Source organism: Chelonia mydas, chromosome 19 (genome assembly GCF_015237465.2).
Source record: "Chelonia mydas isolate rCheMyd1 chromosome 19, rCheMyd1.pri.v2, whole genome shotgun sequence".
Taxonomy (NCBI): domain Eukaryota; kingdom Metazoa; phylum Chordata; order Testudines; family Cheloniidae; genus Chelonia; species Chelonia mydas.
The window spans coordinates 423,880-443,459 of NC_051259.2; the positions used below are offsets into that span (position 1 = coordinate 423,880).

Here is a 19,580-nt window from a genome sequence, read left to right on the forward strand (position 1 = left end):
CTTCAGCTCCAGGTGACAGGGCTCGGGGCCCCGGGCTTCAGCCCCTCATCATGGGGCTTCGGCTTTCTGCCCTGGGCCCTAGCGAGTCTAACACTGGCCCTGCTTGGCAGACCCCCTGAAACCTGCTCATGGCTCCCCAGGGAGCCCTGGACCCCTGGTTGAGAACTAGCGTGCGCTTTGGGTGTATTATGCAGACATTAGGGAGATTAGAAACCTGGTTCCAAAGAAAGAAGGCAGGTACCCCTCATTCAGAACTTGCTACGCTGTTAGCTTCATCATTGGCATTATGTTTCACAGCCGTTAGGTAAGAGCTCTGTACTGCTATATTACTGAGCTACCCAGTGTGGATGATCTCAATTTACCATTCAGTCTGCATTTTAAGTTGGTTTGAAAGCTTGGTGGGTTTTTTCCCCCAAAGGTTGGCATCAGGCAGTTCTCCTTACAGAACCTCCCGGCCCTGCACAATGGGCCCAACATCCCGCTTTCCTTAACGAGCAGGGCTGAGTAAAACAGTTAAGATGCTTGGGGTAGAATCAGACTTGCATCTATACAGCTTTCTTGGTTATTGTGTGAGAAGTTTGCTTTACTTTCATCAGAAAATGTTCAGCCAGCAGTAATTTTTAATCCTTTTCCTCGGCAATAGCACTTCATTGGCTATTGGTGAGCTCCACTAAAACATTCCTTAGAATTTTGCTTGTGCTGAACCTTTACAGCCATTTTATGGGATACACAAAGTATAATACCAAATCCCTGCTGATCATTCTTCGTAAAAGAGATTCTTCCTTTTCATACTGTTGTAAATACAATTAAGTATGAACTTAAAAAATTGCTCATGGAGATTCAGTACAGCAAGGTGTTGCCTTATTTTGTATACATTTTGGTCTATATCTTCATTGTGTCTGACTTTTGATCAGATTATAATATTTTATTGCCAATAAATATAACATCAATTAAGAAAAATTTAGTTGGATGCAGACTTTTGTAGAGAGGACTCTTCTTCCCAGACCATCTTGTGAAACAAATTGAGAAACCAAGTTTTCCTCCACTCAGCTGTCTGTGCTGCATATCCAGTACAGGCCTTTAGCTTAATGAATCTGCATGGGAATTGTATAGTCCAAAGCCTTGTTCTTCACAGCAGAACATTTTCTTCTCTATCTTCAGATGTTCTCTAGTCATCAAATGTACATAACTCTCTCCACGTAATGTATTTATCTTAGAACTGAACACATCTTTTTTTGTGCCAAATATAAAAAACTTCATGTATTGATGGATGCATTTTCAGTTATAGAATGAAACTCATTTCTGTGAACATTTTTTATTTTTGGTTTAGAGCCTGCACAGGATCAGCACAGAAAGTTGCAGAATATCCTAGAGCTATTCAAAATTCTTTTTGACAGCCGCTTAAGGAAAACAGATGTAGTCTAGCATGTAATTAATGCTGGTGATGCTGCTCTGATCATTTTACCCCAATAATGCACTTCTCTGGCTGAGAGGGAGATAATGGACAATCACATAAGAAAATCCTTGATTATGGCTTGATTGAGCTTGTGTGAGCTTTAGACAGCTAATGTTGTCATGGTTTCCAAACCATGTCATGTCTGGTATTCCTGTACAGACAGGAGATTAAATAAAGTCATCCAAAAATGTGTAACCTTGCTGGTGCCAGACTTATGTTTTAAAAAAAAGATTGGACAGTTTGCCTTTTCTTCTCACCTCATAGAAGGTTATTAGGAATGTGTATCATGTCAGAAGTTCTGAAAGCCAAGATTGCGTTAACAACATATTTGCAGAACAGGTATCTTGTGGTCTTTTGCAGTATCCTTTTCAGTCGGTTATGGTGTATGCACTGTCTCAGTGAGGTTTTTTTTTTCTCTCTTTGTTACAGCTGGTGGTATTGCAGTTACTGGCAACAAGTGCCTGCAACCAGTTCCCAAGCTCCTCATCTAAGCATGTAGTCACCTTAAGAAGAACTAAACCTGATCAAAATAAAGGTTGTGTCATCCTTTCTCTGGGATGCTCATGAATATGTTGCTAGAAATAACAATACACTCAAAGTATAGAGCATCATTACCTCAATCCAGCCGGAACATCTAATGATATTTTTGTAGTCAAGGTGTAATGCTCAGTTCTGTTAAACCAGCTGGTTGTAGGTGCCATTTCAATAATAAGCATGTCTACTGCCCACTACTCTGGTTCTAGCTTCTCCAGCTATTTTGAGCCATCTGGGTGTGTATAAAGAGGATGCACTGCTTGGCTGGATCTGATATTTGTGAATTGAATCTGAAACCTGACAGCTCTGGAGTATTCTGGGGGATGTTCTGAAACAGATACAGTCCTTTTACATTTGTCAATCACCCAAGCAAGTAAATATCTATAGTAGATGAATGCTTCATGATTCCTATCCATGTGGCCCAGTGAAAGCAGAATAAAGGGCAGAGTTGCCTTGGACATTGTTACCAGGGAAACTGTCCTTAAACAAACAAAAAAAGCAGATTTTAAAGTTTTATTCTTGTCACCTATTTTAACTAAATGGGCCGAGAACCTGCACTACATGTACCAGCTTGGAGAGATATCACGGTTATATACTGTGAGGGTAGAAGGTTTATTTATCATTGTGAGCCTGGTCATATCATTTTACATTGAACTGCATCTTTCGTCAAACATTATTTGCTGTGCTGAGGCCTGTGGCTTGGTGTGCCAGGTTACACCAGCATTCAGAAACTAGTAGCTATTGGCCCTACCTGAAGTAACATGTTGCCATGTACCCTGTCCCCTTCTATTAACATGTTGGTACAGACAGGTACAGCTTGATCAGGAAGGACCAGCAGGAAAAAAAAGGGAGGCGGGGTTGCCTTATATGTTATAGTATACACTTGGACTGAGATTGAGATGGAAATAGGAGACAGACTGGTTGAAAGTCTCTGGGTGAGGATAAAAGGGATAAAAAACAAGGGTGACGTCATGGTCGGGGTCCACTACAGACCCCCTAACCGGGAAGAAGAGGTGTGGGAGGCTTTTTTTTAAACAGCTAACAAAATCATCCAAAGCCCAGGACTTGGTGGTGATGGGGGACTTCAACCACCCAGACATCTACTGGGAAAATGACATGGCAGGGCACAGATTATCCAACAAGTTTTTGGAAAGTATTGGAGTCAGTTTTTTATTTCAGAAGGTGGAGAAAGCTACTGGGGAGAGGCTGTTTTAGGTTTGATTTTTGACAAATAGGGAGGAACTGTTTGAGAATTTGAAAGTGGAAGGCAGCTTGGGTGAAAGTGATCATGAAATGAGAGTTAACGATTCTAAGGAATGGAAGGAGGGAGAACAGCAAAATAAAGACAATGGATTTCAAGAAGGCAGACTTTAGCAAACTTAGGGAGTTGGTAGATAAGATCCCATGGGAAGCAAGTCTAAGGGGAAAAACAATAGAAGACAGTTGGCGGGTTTTCAGAGAGACATTATTAAGGGCACAAGAGCAAACTGCATAGGAAAGATAGGAAGTATGGCAAGAGACCACCCTGGCTTAACCAGGAGATCTTCAATTATCTAAAAATAAAAAAAGAGTCCTACAAAAAGTGGAAATTAGGTCAAATTACAAAGGATGAATATAAACAAATAACACACTTATGTAGGGACAAAATTAGAAAGGCCAAGGCACAAAACGAGATCAAACTAGCTAGAGACATAAAGGGTAACAAGAAAAGATTCTACAAATACATTAGAAGCAAGAGGAAGACCAAGGACAGGGTAGGCCCGTTACTCAATGGGGGGGGGGGGAGAAATAATAACCAGTCATGATACTATAGACTTCTATCACATCCCCTTTGAGTCATCTCTTTTCTAAACTGAACATTCCCAATCTTTTTAATCTCTCCTCATATGGAAGGTGTTGCATATCCCTAATAACTTTCATTGTTGTCCTCCGCACCTTTTCAAATTCGTATATATATTTTTGAGAGGCGGTGATCATAACTGCATGTAGTATTCAAGATGTGGGTGTACCGTGGATTTATATAGTGGCATAGAATCATAGAATATCTGGGTTATATCATATGGGTTATACCATAATGGGTACACTACCTGCGTAGCCATTCGTTGACTTCCACAATTCGACAGTCTCTACCCAGGCCTTTTCCTTCTATGGGGAGGATGGGCGAGAACACCACTTGCGCCTCAAACTCCTTTATCCTTCTTCCCAGAGCCACGTAGTCTGCAGTGATCCGCTCAAAGTCATTCTTGGCAGTATCATTGGTGCCCAAGTGGAGAAGCAGGAAGGGGTAGCGATCCGAGGGCTTTCTCGGCAGTCTCTCCATCACATCGTGAATCCTAGCTTCTGGCAAGCAGCAGGCATTATGATATTTTCTGTTTTATTATTTATCCTTTTTCTAATGTTTCCTAACTTTCTGTTAGCTTTTTTGACTGCTTCTGCAGATTGAGCAGATGTTTTTAGAGAACTATCCACGATGACTCCAAGATCTTTCTTGAGTGGTAACAGCTAATTTAGACCCCATCATTTTGTATGTAGATTTGGGATTATTTTTTCCAATGTACATTACTTTGCATTCACCAGCATTGAATTTCATCTACCATTTTGTCACCCAGTTTAGTGAGATCCCTTTGTAACTCTTTGCTGTCAGTTTTGGATTTAAATATCTTGAGTAATTTAACATCTTCTGCAAATTCTGCCACCTCACTATTCGCTCTCTTTCTCCAGATCATTTATGAATATGTTGAACAGTACAGGTTTCAATACAGATCCCTGGGGAACACTGCTATTTACCTCTCTCCATTCTGAAAGCTGACCATTTATTCCTACCTTTTGTTTCCTGTCTTTTTATCCAGTTACTGATCCATGAGAGGACCTTTCCTTTTATCCCATGACTGCTTAGTTTTCTTAAGAGGCTTTGGTGAGGAGCCTTGTCAAAGGCTTTCTGAAAGTCCAGATACACTATATCCACTGGATCCCTCTTGTCCCCATGCTTGTTGACCCTTCCCCCAAAGAGTTCAATAGGTTGGTGCGGCATGATTCCCCTTCACAAAGCTGTGTTAAATCTTCCCGAACTTACCATATTCACCTGTTTCTCTCATGATTCTGTTCTTTACTATAGTTTCAATCAGTTTGCCCGGTATTGAAGTTAAGCTTATCGCCCTGTAATTGCCAAAATCACCCCTGGAGCCTTTTTTTTAAAATTGGCATTACATTAACTATCTTCCAGTCACTGGGTACAGAGGCTGATTTAAGTGATAGGTTACATATCACAGTTAGTAGTTCTGCAATTTCATATGTGAGTTCCTTCAGAACTCTTGAGAGAATACCATCTGGTCTTGGTGATTTACTACTGTTTAGTTTATCAGTTTGTTCCAAAACCTCCTCTAATGACATCTCAATTATGTAATAATATGCAATAATAATATTTATTAGGACCAGATGCATCAGCCTCTCTGAATGGTATGTACTTCTTTCTCTGACAGAGAGCTTTGTCTGATACCAGTCACAATAGCAGAAGTGGTGCAGCTCAGTCCACATCTGTTATGTAGCTGTTTCATAGGAAAAGCAGTCTGTGTGTGAACATGGATATTGCTTCCTCTTTTGTCTGTTCTGATCATGCTAATTTGGTTGCTCCGAATAAGAGCCATTCTCCTGTTACTATTATTCATTCTGGGCCCTGAATCATTCTGATGGATGAGACTTGACATTAACCAATTTGCCTAATTCATCACCTTTATATTTTTTATATAAAAGACTCAGTACTAAGGCTTTCCAGCCAGCCTCACAATTTACTTTTTTGTCATCCTCTGGAATCAGTGAAAATGGGGCTTAGATGAGCAGGGAACACTTCTGTATTTTATTTCTATTGGTGGGAGCCGCATGGCTGAATTGACTAGCCTATAATGGTTGGTTCTAAACTGATCCTGATGCCTCACCACTGTACCTTTGTGTCAGAGTAATTCTTCTGATGACAATTGCTCTGTCTCATTTTATGCGTCCTTGCAATCTCAGAGAGTGATTAACATAGTGTTTTATCACCATTGCTCCTTAGCATTCATATGTGTAATTTAAACATACAGCTGCTGTGTTACGTTTTGGACTAAGTGCAGCTAAGAAGTCCCTTCCTGATGGGAAGTCATTAGTATTCAGAACATTTGCAGAATAGACGCTCGCATTTTACTTCTGAAAGTTGCAGCTTGTGCTATAACTGACTGGGCTGTAATTGTTGTTGCTCAAACCAATGTCTTGCTATACTGTCTTCTGAGGGCTGCTCTTCTTCCACATTTAACATTGCAAAAGGATGAGATCTAATATTATGGAGACACCATTCTGGCTGACAGAGTAACATATGCATCAGCAATTCCATCTGAATCCCTGAACCCTTATTTTCAGTGGGTTAACTCAGCTGCGAACGTTTGATTTGTGCTTAAACTGGACAAACACATTTTCAGAATTTGTGTTAAGCTTTACTTATACAATCTGCATGTGCAACTGCTTCCTCATTCAGCCTTGGGACACATTTGCACACCACTGGGGCATGCAGACTCATTTATAGCATGCAGTTACATGGTGGCTGCACAACTCCACTTCTGGGTTCCTCAGCAGGCGCTCACGAATATCTTACAGGCACAGTCGAATATTTTGGAAACGCTTGCCCACAAATCTCCTGTCCTCAAAAAAAAAAAAAAAAAGGGGGGGGGGGTAGCAAGAATGGTGGGCAAGCTTTTAATGCACTTGGCCCTTCATATCTTGACCAGGCTAGAGGTCTAGTTTGTTTGGTAATAGAAATAAAACATACAGAACATGTCTCTTTTCTGTAACTAATGATAAAAAAAACATCGCTCTCCTTTGTTTTCTTTATTGTTTCACTTATTTGCCACTATTATATTCCTCATGCGCGCTCTCTTCTACCTCTATTCACTTTCTTTGGCCTTGCCCAGACTTCTTTCATCTTCTAGAACTTCTGTTCTTTTTTTCTGAGGTGCAAGTCCCTGCTGTGGGGTAAGTTTTATAGGAGGGGTTGTACTGCAGGGGTTCAGCCATACAGCAATTGTGGAAGGATATGGATTGTGCAAAATAAAGAGGCTGTAGGCGATGTAGGACAGAGAGATTAGGTGAACAGTGATGAGAACTGAAGTATGCCTGGCAGATACACCACCTCTCTGTGTCTTGACAAGAGCCCTGTAGGCTGTTGGCCTGTCCCATTAGACCCATGTCCAAAGTCTGGTCCAGGACCTTTTTCTCAAGACCTGAGCTTTATTTCTTCTACATTTAACTAGTACAGCACGTCAGTCATCCCTTCCCCATAACCTGGGGTCTTCTGCAGGGGCAGCTCTATTCCTTACAGGTACTCACTCCACAGGCCACTTGCAGGAGAGTCCTACCCTGCACTAGGGCCTGGCACAGGAGCCAACCTACTTCCTGTAACTCTTCCCCCTTGACCCAGAACCTCCTTGCTCCTGACAGCTCTCTCCCCAAAGCTACTGGCTGGTTTTTATAATCACCTGGTCCCTAGCTGATCAGTCTCAGCTGCGAGACAGCTGCTCCATCACAGGTACGGCTTGGCCCAAATCCCCTGGAAGGGCCAGACACCTTGTCCCAAGACCATAGAGCTCTATACAGTATTGTGGCTTTGAGACATTCTCACTGATATAGTTTTACTCTTCCAGATCCAGACTGACCCAAAGCCTGATTCCCAAGTTTTATTCTGCTTTGAAAAGCCATCCAGTGTTCTGTAGAAATTGCTGATGTTTGAGAGTCCGTGCTCCTGAGAACTTCCCATCAAGCCCTGGCCTTTAGAGAAGCTCATTTAGCTGAGTTTTGACAAGTGGTTTTAGTGACATGAAAAGAGTCCCTGGGGTGTGAAGGGAAAGAATAACGTTCTGCAGAGTTCCCAGGCACTGTACAGGTGAAAGACTGATGCTTCCTATGGATAGAATTCAGCCTGCAATGGATCCTCACTCCTATCAAAACCACTGCTGCTGTGATTGGAAATGATTCACAAGAGACTGCTCCCCACACACTCCACAGAAGTTGTTAAATCTGATGTGCCCGTTGGAGGTAGGACCACAGATATCTGATCTAACACATCTGTTCACAGCTGGGAAGATTAGGGCATCATGTCCACTCTGCGAGACCTGTGGTTTTGGGGCCCAGGTTTTTCCTGTGGCGTCATGACTGGTTTGGTGACCTGGGTTCCTCCGGCACGATTTGTTTTGATTGGATATTTCTCATAACATTTTAATCCAAAAACCTTTCTCAATATCTGGGAAGGCTCCATGGGCATGACAACACACAGCTGGCAAGCCACAGCACTGGGTTAGCAGCAGAGGATGAGGCTTAGCATTGCTGGTACTAGACTGGAATAGCCTCAGTGTATTTTTCTTAACTGCGCTTTGGAAAAGGTGTAACTGCATTTGGTGACTAACTGCTTAACTGTTGGTCACTTTAATCCACTCCCTCACTTCCATGTTTTCTGCAGCACATTCTTTCTACTATCAAACTTGTTGGAATGTATATGTGTGTGAGGCAGAGTCCCAGGATCTTTAGCTGGGAAGACAAGATTTGCAAATTAAAAGTGGAATGCTAATCACTTAATGTCCTTGTTTGTTCCTTTTAAAACTTTCTTGACTAGACAGTTAATCAATTATTTGAAATGATGACTCTTGCATTGCTCACATATTAACAGCATCACCCTCAGTGAGGCCAGTGGCTCTCAGACCCAGTAGACAATCTTGTAACATTGTGGAGTGGGTAGTAATTGAATTTCTTAAAGGGTGTCAGACAATAATACGCTGGTGTTCTGTGGGCTGGTGTTGATTTTAATTGAATCAGGATATATATGTGTTGTGTTTGATTTTTAGTTCCGCTATGACACAATAGTTTAATCAAAGCATAAGTGAAGAAAGAGTTAAATTGCTAAAGTCAATATTACCCCTTGATTAGGGTTGGTATGTGATTGACATTATTGACTGGTTTGCTCAAAAGGGTTAATTTCCCATTCTTTTCTGTCATGTTTCCCATCCAGGTTTGTCCTCCCAAATCACAAATATTTTTTGTAGAGAGAGAAGCTATTGGTGAAACTCCATATTTTCCCTTTTAAGACCATTTTGTGTGTTGCTTACAAACTTCAGAGAACTGAGTACATTGATGAAATTGTGTTATTTCAGTGCATTGCTGTGCAGCTATAAAATAGACCCAGGCTGCATAACTACTTTCACTGGGAGCTCTGTTGGCGTGAGGAATATGGGACCAGGTTCTATGTTCATTTGCAGCTGTTTGGACAAGTGAGGCTGGGATACAGCAGCAGGTTCACTTTTTTTTAATCTTCATTTTGGGGGATGCCAGATGCTCCCCATCCCTGTGAGTTTTCAGGCCACCTGTTAGTGTTGGGAGAGCCTCTAAAGATCTGATAGTAACACTCAGAAGTACCCCGAAGGAATGAGTTACGTAGCTGAACTTTAAGGAACTATCTGGTCTATGTGGTGCTGTGCTGTTGGACAGGAGAAATTTTGGGGACAGGATTTCTCAGATGCTTTCTAGTCGGAAATATCCTGGGAAGTACCTTTCCACCATGAGTCAGCATTAACGGTCTGGGGGCTGTCTGGGAACAGATGATAACAAGGTACAGTAGGTGCACTGAACTCCCTCACACTTCCAGACTGCCCAGTGCAACAGTCACATGAAGGTTTGTTTCTGTTCTCACCATCTCTGGAGCAGTTTGTACATCCCAGCTAGCAGTAGTCTTGTCTCTGTACTGCTGTTATCCCTGTCTGATGTCTCCAATACAATTGTATCCCGGCCTACAAAATGCCAGTGCACAAGAGCATTACAAAACCTGCAGAGGACAGTGTTACTATACTATACATACCTTGTATACCCAGTGCGCAGTTTATTGCATTTGGGCCAGGGAGTCTTGGCCAACAAGAGTAAATTCATAATTATCAGCTCCTTGCTCTGAGGAATGGCCAAAGGGGCAGCCAGCACTGTGTGTCTTTCAGTTAAATGAATATTCCCTTATCAAGCATCCTCTTCAGAACAAGAGCAGTGATTACACACAAGCTGGGTGCGACAGGGATTGAGGGGGACAGAGTGGCAGATGTGGGCTGCTCTGAGTCCTGTCAGGGAGGAATGATTAATGAACACCAGCTCCAGCTGAGGCTAACCTTTGGAGAGCTGAGCAGGACATCTGCAGAACTGTCAGAGCTCTGACAAGGACAGAGCTGAACAACCAATTATTCCACCATCACTAAGGTGGGCTGTCAGTTTAATCCCAGCCATTCACTTAGGCAAGGACAGGGAAATTTCTCCTTTACATCGTACCACTACATGGCAACCTTAACCATTTCAGTGCTTCTGAGGGGATGCATGGGGCAACTGCATGTCTAAGCTCCACATGTACAGGACCTAGTGTGTATCGAGTTGGTGCAGTATATGAGAGGCCAGCACCTTGACGCAGTTTTAAAGTCAGCACTTCCCAAAGTATCTAGAGCAATAGTGACATGTAATGACTGGTTGCTTTATAATAATTTTAAGAGAGGACAGAATCTGGCTCATTAATAGGAAGAAATTTGAAAACAAACCAATGTGAACAGCTTACTTATTCTTTGCATAAACAATAGGAAAATGGAGAAAGTTTTGCATCTTTGATAGATTGGGTGGGCCATGTGCCCAGATCCTGGCTGGGAGAGGGTGCTCATGTCTGTACCTGCAGGTTAGCACTGAACTTTGATGAACTCCTGTTGTTGGTGTTTTACTAAAGTAAACCTCCAGTTTTGGTAAACGGGAATTTACCTGAATGAGAGCCACAGGCTCATTGTATAAAAGAGTAGAGCACCCAACTTTACATTTTCCTCTGCACAATGGAGGGTTGCATAAAAGGTGTGGTATTTGAATGTAACCAAGAGAGGTAGAGATTGGAGGCATTACTATTTGTTTAGTGCTAACAGTGTGTATGGTGATGTACAAAATACTAAGAGGAGCCAATACCTGACTCTAAAAGCTTAAGAATCCAAAAGACAGTCCCACATAAGACATGACATACTGCAAAACCTAGAGGTGATGAGCTTTGGGGAGGTTGAGGAGATAAAGTTAAGTCAGATCCAGTGTATTTCTTAAGCTGGGATGGCTTCCATTGTGAGATGCCATGAACTTTAAAGGCCTTAAGAAATCTTTTCAACTCAAGATTTACAAAGAACACAGCTACTCAGTTATCTGCCAGACATGAGAGCAGCTTTCTCCCTGCTCATGTCTCATCTCTTCTAGACTCTAGGTTGTCATTTTTTTTCAGAATTTTAGGTTCTGATCACACAGTTCGTGTTTTGCTGTAAAAGCATCTGTTTAAATCTGTCATGTAATGCAGGGAGCTGTCACAGGTATCTTCAGTACCACTGAGGGAAGTAGCAAGTGAACGGGAAAAATGCAGCCTGATATCTGTCCTGGGAAATAAACTACAGCCTAGTGCTGTCTGGCTGTCTTTCTGGGCCCCTTTCTCTGCCTGATGGGCATTTGGCATGTTACCCGTAAAGCGTCCTCTGTATTGCCCTATATTCATAGAATCATAGAATATCAGGGTTGGAAGGGACCTCAGGAGGTCATCTAGTCCAACCCCCTGCTCAAAGCAGGACCAATCCCCAACTAAATCATCCCAGCCAGGGCATATTACTTTATCCTCACATTGAATCTGGAAGTTAAGTTAAACTGAGTACCCTTTTTTAATTAGGGCACCTAGTTAGCAGCCTCTCTTCATTGGGACAGCCACTTAATCAAGATGAGAGATCATTAAAAGATAGTTTGAACAGGTTGAAAGTGAAAATAAATACTTTAAACGACAGAAATGCTTTTCATCCCATTTCAGCTTTGTTTCTGTTTTTAAAAATTGTAATTTGGCAGCTCTTGTTTTAAAAGACCAGAACTGAGAACTTTACACCTGATTAAACATCTGGTCGAATGTGTACCCATTAGGCAGAAATGTTGCTAATTAACTCCAAGTTATGATGCAGTCATTACCATTTGTAGCACGCCCAAGGAGTTGCTTAGGAGAAGTCCCAATAAAGGGACCATTTGGATTAAGTAGGAGTGTACCAATGTGGCAGCAGGAGAGTCTGATTTTGATTCCTCTGCCCATGGATTGCCTGTATAGGACACAGTTGTCTAATGAACTTGTGCATGAAAAAGTCTTTGCTTCTTACAAGCAGAAATCCTTGAAAGTTCCTGTAGAAAGTCATAGCCCAAATGGAAAAAATAACTTGAATCAGAAAATCTCACTTGCTTGAAACTTACTTTTCTGACTGAAGTGAGGCCTAGAATACACATATTGGAGCAGTGTTTCCCAAAGATGCCAGTTGCTTCTGCAAAGTTTGTTCTCTCAGGTTTGCACCCTTACAGTGAATTGCAGGTCAGACCTGAGTACCTGCATCTCCAACTACTGGACTGTGAGTCAGCTAAATTATTCAGAAGTGGAAGTTCTCACACGTGCTCTTACAGTTTTATTTGGCATGTGCAAAAAACAAGGTTGCAGATTTTGTGACTGTAGCTTGTGCTCATGCCATTAGGCCATTATTTCACTAATTTGGAGTCATTAATATTCTTCAGGTTTTGAAATTAAAGTTATTGTAGTTCACCTTTAACACATTTATCCAGAGCTATTTTAAGATGGGCACTTTCAAGATCAATATTGTATTTCCTTCCACTCAAATCTTGCCCCAGCCATGCCATTTCTGGTTTTAGTGGTTCGAGTAGAATAAATTGAGACTCATAACTGGGAAAGAATATTTTCCCTGCATACATTTAATATGAGAATAATGACACGGTGTGTGTTTCTAAGAAGTGAAGTAGCTTGTTAGGGATGAATTGCTAGTTTTCATTAACTGTGACTCTTTCACAGCAAAGACAGACTGGCAGCTGTATGAGTTCATGGTGTTGGTGAAAAAGAGGTCCAGTACCTGTGCTTATATTTCAGAGTAGCAGCCATGTTAGTCTGTGTCCGTAAAAAGAAAAGGAGGACTTGTGGCACCCTAGAGACTAACCAATTTATTAGAGCATAAGCTTTCGTGAGCTACAGCTCACTTCATCGGATGCATTATATTATTATTTATAGAGAAGAGATCCCTCTAGCCAATAGATTTTGCGCATGCAATACATTAAAACCTTTGGGTTTCACATCAGGAAAACTTGTAGTTTCCTGTAGTTTTTCAAAAATTTGGGGAAAAGACTGTTGTGGAAAGAAACATAAAATGTTACAGATCTCCTCAGGTGACTTTCTTCCACCTCTTGTGTCTTGTCATTATCCTAATTTTTATGTTTGTACAGCACCTAACACAATGCAGCCATGATCTGTGATTGGGGATTCTAGGAACTACAGTTATGCAAATAAAAATAATTAAAACCAAATGTGTGGATTTTTGTATAATTTTACCAGCAACTGCTGGTTAAGTCAGGAAGAAAGGAACATTAGTTTGTCTGAACCACTTAAAATAAAAAAATCTTTACTTTAAAATGTAGAGATGTGTGTAGCCCAATGTGGGGGAGAATTATTTTTTAGTAGTTAGGGAAGTCAGTGAAGAGAGAGCTGGAGTCCCATGGAGGTCAGTGGACAATCTGATCCTCAGTTTTAAAATAGGCTCCATGCTCTTGTAAAGGATGGACATTAGGTCTGGCATGCCAGAGGGCTTGCATGTGTATCAGCTTTGAATATTGATTGTTAGGGGATGGATTGTTACCCAGAAATGTTGAAGCAGCATGTATGCAAAGCAGAGCTTCCACAGCTAAGGTTAAGACCAAGTCAATTGCTCTTCCTGCTCAGAGATGGATTAAATCTGAAATTCCAGCATTAACTTCCTTTGCCCTGCAAGGCTCATCACTGGGAATGAATTTGTTTCTTGGCCCCCCCACCCCTTTTTTTCCTTTTGTTTTTTTCCCTGTTGTTTTTTATCCCCCCATGTTATGTTGTTACAGCACATAACATAATGGGGCCCAGATCCCTGAGTGCAGCTCCAAGGCACAATTGTAACACAAAGAATAATACGTTGTTTCTGGAGGCAACGGGTTTGTGGAAAATGTCTTTATTTTTATAACTAAAATTAAGAAGCAAAACAGAAAATTTGTGGAACTTTACTAATTTCACCTATAATCATCCTGGGAGGCTTAGATCAGGGAGTATGCAAAACAGAAATTGACACACAATGCTTTTGCCTTGTTTTCCTAGTCTGTGCTCCTGCTGAATGGGTTTTGCACAAAAGAGAGTTATGTAGCCCTAAAAGGACAAGAAAGAAAAATCCTTTGTGATTAGAAATATCTTGTTCACACTAGCATCTGGACTGGGAAACGCTGGCATCTGTGCAATGTGGAGAGCAAAATACTGTGAAATTACAAGAATAATCTACCCAGTGTCATTTACATGTACACATTAGAGAGAATGCATTGGGTATTGCTCTGCTTTGATTTTGGGGGGGCTTTAGGTGGCAAACACTATTGAAAAGAAAAATATTTTAATTCTGAACAGGTAATAGACTAATTGAAACCCAGACAAAGCAGCACAGCCTTATTTTCACCATCAGTGAACTTAGTCACCCTCGTGGGAGCAGACGCCTCTGTTCTCTCAGAGGATTCTACAGAAAGATTCAGTGCAATAGCTGGTCTGCGATTTAACAAGCTGGAATATTGCACATTCGTACAGGAGAAGTGAGTATTTAGGATTCAGCACAGCCTATCAACTGTCTTGTTATTAATATCTTCAACTAAAAGTCATGCCAGCTCAGCAGGCCAACAGTCTTGTCTTCCTGCTGAACAACAGCATAAACCTCATTTCCCTTGGAACAGTCTCTGCCGTCAGTTGGGAAGATCATAAATGATCTGGAGGATGGTGTGGATTGCACTCTCAGCAAATTTGCGGATGATACTAAACTGGGAGGAGTGGTAGATACGCTGGAGGGGAGGGATAGGATACAGAAGGACCTAGACAAATTGGAGGATTGGGCCAAAAGAAATCTGATGAGGTTCAATAAGGATAAGTGCAGGGTCCTGCACTTAGGACGGAAGAACCCAATGCACCGCTACAGACTAGGGACCGAATGGCTAGGCAGCAGTTCTGCGGAAAAGGACCTAGGGGTGACAGTGGACGAGAAGATGGATATGAGTCAGCAGTGTGCCCTTGTTGCCAAGAAGGCCAATGGCATTTTGGGATGTATAAGTAGGGGCATAGCGAGCAGATCGAGGGACGTGATCGTTCCCCTCTATTCGACACTGGTGAGGCCTCATCTGGAGTACTGTGTCCAGTTTTGGGCCCCACACTACAAGAAGGATGTGGATAAATTGGAAAGAGTCCAGCGAAGGGCAACAAAAATGATTAGGGGTCTAGAGCACATGACTTATGAGGAGAGGCTGAGGGAGCTGGGATTGTTTAGTCTGCAGAAGAGAAGAATGAGGGGGGATTTGATAGCTGCTTTCAACTACCTGAAAGGGGGTTCCAAAGAGGATGGCTCTAGACTGTTCTCAATGGTAGCAGATGACAGAACGAGGAGTAATGGTCTCAAGTTGCAATGGGGGAGGTTTAGATTGGATATTAGGAAAAACTTTTTCACTAAGAGGGTGGTGAAACACTGGAATGCGTTACCTAGGGAGGTGGTAGAATCTCCTTCCTTAGAGGTTTTTAAGGTCAGGCTTGACAAAGCCCTGGCTGGGATGATTTAACTGGGACTTGGTCCTGCTTTGAGCAGGGGGTTGGACTAGATGACCTTCTGGGGTCCCTTCCAACCCTGATATTCTATGATTCTATGATTCTAAGTGTAATTAGAGCTTGGACGGTCACAGTTAAAATGATCAAACCCGGAGACCTAGAAGTTGTTCTTGAGATGAAGTATAAAGCATTATTTAATGTATTTTTACTGCTCTTCGTTTTCTATTGCAGGATGTCTGCGATGACCACTGCCATCCATGTCCACACTGCTCTGCTCAGAAGGACGCTAAACATATTCCAACGAGAGAGGCAAGCTTCACCAACTCTCAGGGGGGTCACTGTATGTGTCAAGGCTGGGCAAGGCCTCAAACTGAAGATTTTAGGGAGGAATTTGAAAGCATTTCTGTCCCATTGAAATAGAATAATGTAATGAGGTAAGTTTAAACCACCTTGTGTTCAGTTAGGCCTCCTTAGACCTACTTGCGAGTATGTACAAGAGGGGTATCTAATCGGTTGGTATAACTTAAATTGTGAGGAGATCTATGCTAAAGTCAGGTTTAGCTTATTTTATTTTACACATATTTATACCCCCAACCCCCCATGTTTGTTGCTGTTTTTGGTACGCTCCTTTTTCTGGCCCCTTGGCTTGTGAGTTATACCAATTTAGACTCAATCAAGCTGGGTGGACTATATTCAGAAGTGATGTGTAAGTGGGGATAGGTGTGCAACATGTTATAGATTGATAGAAAGCCACAAGGCTGAGGGAGTCCAGAGAGCTGGTGTGCTGAGCACATTGAGGGGGCCAGGAGAAGATGTGAGTTACACATGCTTAAACTTGCCTCTGAATATGCCCTTTGTATCTATTCACTGGAAATATATCTACAGACAGAAATGGCAAATAGGAAGGTATCTGTGTTATTCATGAAGCGGCAGATGCTTGAGCACTTCACTTATGATATCTAAATGACTATAGTAAAGTTTAGAGCATCACTTATGGAAATGTAAGTTAAACGTTCAAAAACCATTCAAATTTCCCTTTCCTTTGGCCTGCTGTATCTAAATTGCTACTGGGAATTACAGAAGACTCTTATTTAGAGGCTGGGGAATAGAAAAAAAAGACAGTGCATTCTGGCTCTGTCATAGTGAAAATTACAGAAATGTCTTTGACGTCTCTTAGCATAAATGTTCATAAAACTTTGGAGAATAGATCCTTCAAGTCTATTGTTCTGTAACATATTTATTCACATCACAAAAGCTGCATTAAAATAACACTGAGGGTCTCAGAGATGCATTCACAGGGAAGGATTAACCTGCTTATCTGGCATCGTTGACAAGAGGATGTTTAGGGTGAGCTGCTTGGCTGTGTTTAAAGAAAGTTTTGATTCTTACGCTTACTACCTTTCCATACCAGCTCACACGGGATGCACCTTGGGCGTCTTCAGAGTGGCTCCATCTTCACTTGTGTGTGTAAGACCCCACAGGTTTAGAACCCAGGACTGTAGACCTGCCAGGCAGCTGGCATCTCCAGGCTGCCAGTGACAGCTGCGACCAGCTTGTGGACACAGACCATGTGTACCATGGGAAGTTGGGTCTGACAGGCAGCAGCCTCATGGTGCCTGATTGGCTCCCTGCCCTATATAAACCCAAAAAACATTCCAGGAAGTCCTGGCAACAGCATGGTTTGCCTATAGCTGCCATGATCATTCCTGCTCCTGAATTCCTGGCTTTGACCTCGGCTTGATTTGAACTTTGCCTCCTGACTCGGAGCCTGAAACTGGACTCTGACTGTGGCCTGGCACCTGACTATGAACTCCTCTGCTATTTCCAGCCTCAGCTTTGCACCTGCTCTGACCCTTGTTGGGATCCTGACAGCGTGTGATGATTTGAATAAGGGCCCCCCATACTTCCTATAGGACACCCTATAGTGAACCTTTACATGCTTAGGGGCTGTGAGGAGAGAGAAGATGGCTTTGTGGTTAAAGTTCAGAACTGGGAGTCAAGAGATCTCAGCTCTATTCCTGGCTGTGCCACAGATATAATGTGTGATCGTGGGTAAATCCCTTATCTTCATCTTTGACCATTTTTTTCCCTAAAGGGTATACTCTGTCTCAAACAGAAGTTATGGGCTTGATGGAGAAATTACTGGGTGAGGTTCTATGGTCTGTGCTATGCGGGAGGTCAGACTAGATGATCATAATGGTCCCTTCTGGCTTTAAAATCCATGGAAAAAGGATACAGTGTTTACCTACTTCACATCTTAATTCATTAATATTTGGAAATTGCTTTGAGAACTTGGGATAAGTGCAAAGAATAAGTGTCGTCTCTCGTTTTTAAAACCTTCCATCTGAAATCTACGTACGTCTTTTAGGCTGCATGAACAATTTTACAAGTTTCCTTTTTTACAGTTTTTTTCTCGTTCTCCCTCTGATTTTTTTCCAAAATGAAAAATAATTTTGCAGAAATAAACTATCGTTTCAAAATATCTATCTCTTAAAATGTCCTTGCCCCATGGGACAAATTAATTTAAATTTACAAATTTGCCTTGTAAGAGTTTCACCAACTTTTCCATACAGAGCTTTATTTGGAGCCAAAAATAGTGATATTTTGCCCTTGCAAAAAGTCTTTTAAGGTGAACATTTTCATAGTGAAAATTGCCATTCATGCAGCGCATTGAAACCAGTGACAAGATTTAAAGGGTTTGTGTCTCTCGTTAGTTCAATGTGATTTTATGTGACTGCAGGCTGCATCTTCAATGCAAAATAACTAGATCCCTTCTTGAAAGAACTGCCATTTCTCTCAACAAATATTGGTTCCAAACTTACAAAGGGTCAGAGAACGTGGCTGCCACTGAGCGCAGCAGACAAGCTTCTTATTAATTACTGCTGGGAAAAAGTTGACATAAACCTCCCTAAATGAATTAAGAAAGGTAAATCTACTGATTACTCCACAGGTTGCTTGCTGGCCTTCTCTTCCTGTCAGAAGGAGATTAATACAGAAGCTGCCTCCTCCAGTCTTGCTAATAAATATTCACTGAGCCATTCTCAGAGAGATTTGATCCTGATTCTGGAGCCATGCATGCAGCCTGGCTGTGAACCCTGGGGATTCAGATCAGCAGAAGGTAACCAGTTTAAACTTACAAATTTTATGAAGTTTATTTCTTATCTTCTGAAGTTATTTTTAATATAGAAAATAGATATTTCCTTTTTTCTGCTTTTCAGTGCTTTTGCCTGTCTCCACAAATCTGAGAAGCACATGACAGGAGAATTAATCTTAAAAAGGTACAAAACTGAATATTTAAATGAGGGGGATCACGGAATTCTGTACACTAATGAGATAAGCTGCTTTGAGTGAAGGCTAGTGCAGCTTTGGCCCATTTAAAGGCTTCTGATATGATCTTCAATTCTGAGGGGATAAAATGGGGCGGCTTCTTTTCTCAAGTGGGATCCTGCTCAGTATAAATTACACAGGCTTCTTTTTCCCCATGAAGCTTACCCTGAGAGAGTAGTTTCTGCCTAGCTGCCCCCTTGTTCGCCTACCCCTTTGTATCTGGCTGGCGCAGAGAAGCCCCTATTGATGAATACTGGTTTTTGGTAAGATATAGGAAAGGTGTATCTTACACAGAAATTGAATTAGTAGGGAGCAAAAACCATTCCTGAACATGGTTGGTAAAGGTAACCTGGACATCACAAAACGCCACCTTTCTCTTGTCCAAGGACTCTCTCTCTTACACAGTTTGCAGTGCATCTTGCTTGTTTCTTTGTTAATGTATGGTTATCTGGCACGTCAAAGATCAGATGTTTGCACACTCATATGCAGGTTGTCATGCAGCAAGAGAACTACACATCACTATATAAGAATATTTTGAATTGTACTACTTCCATTCACTGCATGTTGCAGCCTTCCACTGTCCCAGATGTT

At 41.8% G+C, this 19,580-nt stretch overlaps 1 protein-coding gene across 1 annotated transcript in view; it reads left to right on the forward strand.

The window, feature by feature from the left end:
* The window catches only part of LOC119563996, a 371,151-nt gene that overhangs the window by 331,719 nt on the left and 19,852 nt on the right, over positions 1 to 19,580 (forward strand). The window contains exons 5-7 of the mRNA XM_043532011.1: positions 15,894 to 16,096; positions 18,613 to 18,780; positions 18,881 to 18,940. Coding sequence (XP_043387946.1) covers positions 15,894 to 16,077 — 184 coding nt within the window. The 3' untranslated portion in view covers positions 16,078 to 16,096; positions 18,613 to 18,780; positions 18,881 to 18,940. The remainder of the gene's footprint in view (positions 1 to 15,893; positions 16,097 to 18,612; positions 18,781 to 18,880; positions 18,941 to 19,580) is intronic.